The sequence below is a fragment of the Sprattus sprattus genome (genome assembly GCF_963457725.1).
Source record: "Sprattus sprattus genome assembly, chromosome: 16".
NCBI lineage: Eukaryota > Metazoa > Chordata > Actinopteri > Clupeiformes > Clupeidae > Sprattus > Sprattus sprattus.
This window is the reverse complement of record NC_137914.1, coordinates 21,565,197-21,571,196: the sequence shown is the minus strand read 5'-3', so window position 1 is coordinate 21,571,196 and position 6,000 is coordinate 21,565,197. Positions and strand designations below refer to the sequence as shown.

At 44.4% G+C, this 6,000-nt stretch overlaps 1 protein-coding gene across 1 annotated transcript in view; it reads right to left on the bottom strand.

Moving 5' to 3' along the window:
* The window catches only part of LOC308377010 (solute carrier family 2, facilitated glucose transporter member 1-like), a gene marked incomplete at both ends in the record, with an annotated part of 30,032 nt that continues 24,032 nt past the window's right edge, over positions 1–6,000 (bottom strand). Inside the window, 6 exons of the mRNA XM_080853542.1 lie at positions 1–195; positions 1,057–1,260; positions 1,783–1,884; positions 2,318–2,422; positions 2,862–3,049; positions 3,566–3,728. Of these exons, the coding sequence (XP_080709668.1) occupies positions 1–195; positions 1,057–1,260; positions 1,783–1,884; positions 2,318–2,422; positions 2,862–3,049; positions 3,566–3,728 (957 nt within the window). The remainder of the gene's footprint in view (positions 196–1,056; positions 1,261–1,782; positions 1,885–2,317; positions 2,423–2,861; positions 3,050–3,565; positions 3,729–6,000) is intronic.

The following is a 6,000-nucleotide window of genomic DNA, read 5'->3' as shown; positions in this document are numbered from 1 at the left end:
TCAGAACTGGGAGTCGGCGCCCAGGGTGTTGAAGTCGTCCGAGGCGTATTTGTCGCGTCCGGACGACTGGCGGAAGCCGGCGGAGATCTCGTCAAACGTGCGGCCCTTGGTCTCGGGCACCTTGAAGTAGGTGAAGGTGAAGAAGCCGAGCAGCAGCACAGTGAAGATGATGAAGACGTACGGCCCACACAGATTCTACGGAGACACACAGAGCCGGGTGAGCGATGTAAGAAACGAACCAAATATGAGAAGAAATCAAAACATACATACAAACACTGACATTGGCAACGGGTTTTGTGCTTCTTATTCACATCTTTCATATCATTCCGCAAGTAGTCCGGTCATTTAACGTAACGTCCCATGGGTCCCATGGGCTACGCAACACCTGAAACTCTAAAGTTCTTTTCGCAATTTTTTCTTAGCGGAAATCACGAAACGGCAAAAAAAACATTAAAAAGAGTTTTTTTGGAGGAATATCTTCCATCGTTTTGGTAAGTAACCAGATAATAAGCGGGATTATACTCAAGTCAGGCGGTCATTATCGGAAAAATAAATCCCTTCAGGACGAAACAAGTCATCCCGTCTATATTTATTTTTCGATAGTGACCGCCGGACTATACATTATCCCGACGTATTTCATCAAAACAGATTTATTGCACAGCAGAATTGAGCACAACAGGCCAGTGTACATCTATGCAGATCATCTGCATTTAGTGACGCAGATGATGCTTTTAACCACATACTTCCTATACACGAATCCATTTAGGCAGTCTTTGAGCTCAGTGGAAATGTAATGCATGACCTAGCCATTGTTAGTGCATTTCCCTATCAGCAGAGTGAATGATGTACAGATGGAATTTGGAAGGTTTTTTTTTGTTGCAATTTTCAGTAAACGCTCCCTTCCCAAGTGACAGTGCTTTCCATTAGAGTCCATTAAAGCCACAAAATCATCTGTACTTGTACTGTGCTCATTCAGATTCGGATCGTTGACCTTGGCGCTGTTACAGCGTGAGTTTTGTAGGTGACAGGAAATGAAAGTACCCAAAGTGCACTTACCGCTACATACTGGAAGCACATGCCCACCACGAAGTTGGCGGACCAGTTGAAGAAGCCTGCCACGGCGAAGGCTGACGGGCGAGGGCCTTGGCTGAAAAGCTCTGCCACGATGAACCAGGGGATGGGGCCGGGCCCAATCTCAAAGAATGCCACAAAGGAAAAGATGGCTACGATGCTGACATATGACATCCATTTTAGCTGGTCCTGTGGAGAGCAGAGGAGAGAAAGGAATGTTCTAGAATCAGTCAAATCAATTATATAAGCAAACTAAGTAGACACATGTTTCAGAATATTTCTTCAAGATCTAAATTTAATCTAAATTAAACATGGATGTTTAATAAAACAGGAAGCATTACCAGGTGTTTACAGTGTGAGAAAGCATTTCATCTAAAGAATATCAAGCTTTTAATGTGAACCGTTGGTATGGTAAGATCTCCCTTATATTGTTCAGGGACTGCACTCTCTGTTTTGAGCCTCTCCCTACTCTCACAACCTGTTAGGCAATTCAAAAAACACTGTTTTATTCAACATTATCTGATCTAGCTGTGCCAAGCTAAATGAGATCAGAGAGGAACACAACAGCACAGCCCTGCACAACAGTGTCCCGTGAGAACCATGGGGACACACTAACACTGTGCTTGACTAATCATCACGAGTGGCCCTTCATGAGCAGTAATGGCTGCTATGGGGCGGAGATGAGGACGTGTACAAGCCGAGCACACCCACCAGCAGCGCCATGGCGATGGTCATAAGCACGGCAGATCCTGCCATCCCCATCAGGCCAATCATGTGCAGCGACCGGCGGCCGGCACGCTCCACCACAAACAGCTGCAGGAGAGGGGAGAGGAGAAGCACAAGAGGGTAGAGGTGTGGAGAGAGGAGGAGAAAACAGGAGGGGAGGGGACAAAAAAAAGGTGATGAGCGTAAAGCAAAGGACAAAGAGAGAGAGAGAGAGGACAAGAAAGTATAGGAGTAGAGCGTAGAAAAAAAAGCCAAGGGAGGAGAAAAGAGGAGATAGAAGAGACAAAAAGAAGGGTGGTGAACAGAAGAAATGACAAGGAAGAAGAGGAATTCAAAGGACAGGAAGACGGCAGAGGGGACAGAAAGACAGAGAAAATGGCAGGAAAAGAAGACAGGTCAGGCACTACAACCAAAAGTGACTAGGTATAGTCTGTCACACAAAAGGAAATCAGCATTCATAAAGTTTTGCAGCACTTTTTACACAAAAAAAAAATGCATTCAGGGGCTGAGAGACACGTACTGAGACCACAGTGAAGGCGGTATTCACCACCCCAGCACCAATGGTGGCATAGACAGGCTGCGAGACTCCTGCCTTCTCAAAGATGTCTGTCGAGTAGTAGAACACCTGGAAATCAGATCAAGAGTTATAAGTGGCTTTGTGTTGACAGAGTATATTTATGTTTGTTTGTGCATAAGTATGTGCTTGTGTTTGTGTGTAAGAGTGTGCTTGTGTGTGAATGTTCAAAACTGACTATAGTCTGGATGTGTATCCTTGATTTGAATGTGTTCTTTGAGTGTATTCCGTTGTTACTGATTGACCATTCAAGTCACTGATGCTTGCAAGCCCTACGTATTGTTTGTAAGTGTGTGAATGTGCGTATGTGTATGGTTGTGTGTGTGTGTGTGTGTGTGTATGTGTGTGTATGCCTGTGCGTATGTGTGTGCGTGCCTGTGCGTGTGAGTGTGTGTGTGTGTATGTGCCTATGCGTATGTGTGTGTGTGTGTGTGTGTGTGTGCGCGCATATGGTTGTGTGTGTGTGTGTGTGTGTGTGCGTGCCACTCACAGCATTGATTCCTGATAGCTGCTGGGAGAGCTGGAGCATGATAGCGATGAGGATTGGCTGACGGTAGAGTGGCGAGCGGAAGAGCTCAGGGATGGTCACCTTCTTCTCCCGCATCATCTGTCTGCTCTCCTCCCTCATCTCCTGCATGTCTGTATTCACGTCTTCCGACCCACGCAACTTACGCAGCACTTTAGGGGGTTACATATATACCGTACAATAAATCTCCATAGTAACTCAACTAACGCAACACTGCATGGGGTTACCTATATACGTACAATAAGTCTCCATAGCAACTCAACCTACGCAGAACTGCGGGGGGTTACATATACTGTACAATAAGTCTTCATAACTATTCAACAGGCCAAATTCTCAAAGGTCATAATATGACACACTGAATCTACTATATTACAAACGTATTGCCTAATGCCGAAGTAATTGTTCAAAATGTTTATTAAGCTGATATTGAAATGAAATGCAATATCTTGCAATGAAATGAAATATCACTTTCAAATCATATTTAATTTTGTTTTAAACTGCAATTTAAAACTGCAATTTAAAACTGCAATTTATTGCCATTGTATTCCAGCAGTACTGAGCACTGGGAAGGCACTTTATTAGCTCCCTATTTCTCATTCCAAACTGTGTACATGTACAGTATATTGCTGGCTATCCTAATCCACATGGCATACGTAAGCAGGTCTCACCGTCCTGGGCCTTGCCCTCCTCGTTCTGGATGATGAGCAGGAAGCGGGGGCTCTCGGGGCAGAAGGGCAGCAGCAGACACTGCACCAGCGCGGGGATGAAGGTGAAACTCAGCAGGAAGGGCCACAGCGTGGTGTTCCCCATGATGGACTCCAAACCAAAGATCTGCACACAACACAGCAATGGAGTTATGAGGTGAAAGATACTATGGTGTGTTATCTCAGCACTCTTATACTGTACAGGTTCATGTGGGAGGAGGACGTGTGTGTGTGTCTATTGTGTGTGTGTGTGTGTGCATTTGTGCAGTGAATGTTTATGTGTGTGTGTGTGTGTGGGTGTATTAGAGGATGGCAACCCGACCCGAGCCCGTCGGAACCCGTCGGGTTGGGCCGGGTTCGGACAAATATTAGAAAGCGGGCTCGGGTCGGGTTCGACACATCAGCGTGATAATGCATTGAACATTCCAAATTTTAAATATCTTAATAAATAGTGAAGCCAACTGTCTGCTTCACATGATGCAAAAGTTCGTTTTTGAGGAAAAAAAAAATCACATTTAGGTCCTACATTTTAGGATAACAGCCTTCTTCCCGTGGCGGGAATTTGTTTGTGTCCGTGCTAACATGATTACAGGTGGCAAAATGGCATCACGGAGAAAGTTAAAGAGAAACTGTCATCTGGAGAGTTTAAAATGATACTAAACGAAGGGAAATCTACTGTATGGAGATATTTCTGCTTAGTAGACGATGCAGATTCTAATTAGGCTGATATGTCCAATGTAAGAAGTGTGAAGTTTAAATGAAATATGATTGATGCAACTCTCGTTCTCCACAACAACATGGATTAAACTTCGATGGTTGGATGTAGCCGAACGTCGGCGTGCTAACAGATCTTCAATGGTAAGACTTGTCTGTTGTGCCTCCGTTAGTGTAGCATAAAACGTGAGTTTTATTAAAGCATAGCGTGTGTAATGTGTAGCTATTTCATTCCGTGTGTTAACCTTTCCTGCTGTCTGTCTCTGATAGTTGGAGATTGCAGGGGAGCAAAATGCTCCATGGCCGAAGTAGCTAATAGCTGTAGCGAATTAGCTACATGTTTTTAACTTCAGGGTTTATTATTCTCTTTCCTTTTCTGCTGCTGGTTAGTAAATACAGACAGCAGGAAAGGTTAACAAACGGGATGAAATAGAACCACATTACACACGCTATTAAAATGCTTTAATAAAGCTCACGTTACTCACATACTGGTTAACACTGTTACAGCACATAAATGTTTGTCGCTACATCCAAACTATGCGTCACCTGTGTTCTTGTACGTGCTCATCTTAAAGGAGCCGCACCATTTTACTAAACGTTCTTGCAATGTGAATCATTTAATTTAAATATGCTTATTGGCCTTATTGTGTGCGGTTTTTCGTTTAACAGCGCTTGTTTGTGTGAGAGAGAGCATTTAACTGTTGATGTCCCAGTTTAATAAAGCCAGGATATTCATAAAAGACGTACGTCAATGTGGCATTAGTAGGCTACTATGAACAGTTGAGAAATTAATTCCGTCGGGCTCGGTTCGGATTCGAAAAAAAAAATCTTAAATGGCTGTCGGTCTCGGTCCGGGCTCGGTTACGCCCGACTCACATTGTTGCGTTGATGCAACGGACGGTGGAGGAGGAGTTTGGCGCATGGGGTTCTGTTGATAACGGAGACGTTATAGTGAGATTGACAGGTCAACAAACCAATCACGTCATTAGTAAGCTTTTACCCTGTGAGTAGTAGCATGCTAACCCTAACCCATCATTAGACAGTGTGCTCAGACACCTCGCAAATCCTATGATACGTATTTCTCAGTTACAGTAAAGGGGTTTTTACATTGTACAGTGTCTATTTCTCGGTAACTTTTAAAAAATCTAACCAAAAAAAAGTCAAACAACCAACTTGTTGGTACAAATACGACCATCTACGGAGTTTGGCAGCCATGTTTTTTTTTTGAGTTTGCCGCTCTGTAGACGTGAGCATATACGGGATATGATTGGCTAGTGCCTGTGCTGTCAGTTATGCATGAAAGGCAATATGATTGGCTGACGCATGCATTGCCTGTTGAAAAGTTTAACCTTCTTCAACTCTTGTCGCGAGCAAAGCATGAAACGCAACGCACGCGAACCAAACGGAGCCACAATTCAGTTCGGCAAAGGATGATGTCACCCCATGCAAAGTGAATGGGGATGCGTTAACCCTGACGCATCAACGCAGCAATGTGACGCCCGACTCACATTGTTGCGTTGATGCGTCAGGGTTAACGCATCCCCATTCACTTTGCATGGGGTGACGTCATCCTTTGCCGAACTGAACTGTGGCTCCGTTTGGTTCGCGTGCGTTGCGTTTCATGCTTTGCTCGCGACAAGAGTTGAAGAAGGTTCAACTTTTCGACAGGCAATGCATGCGTCAGC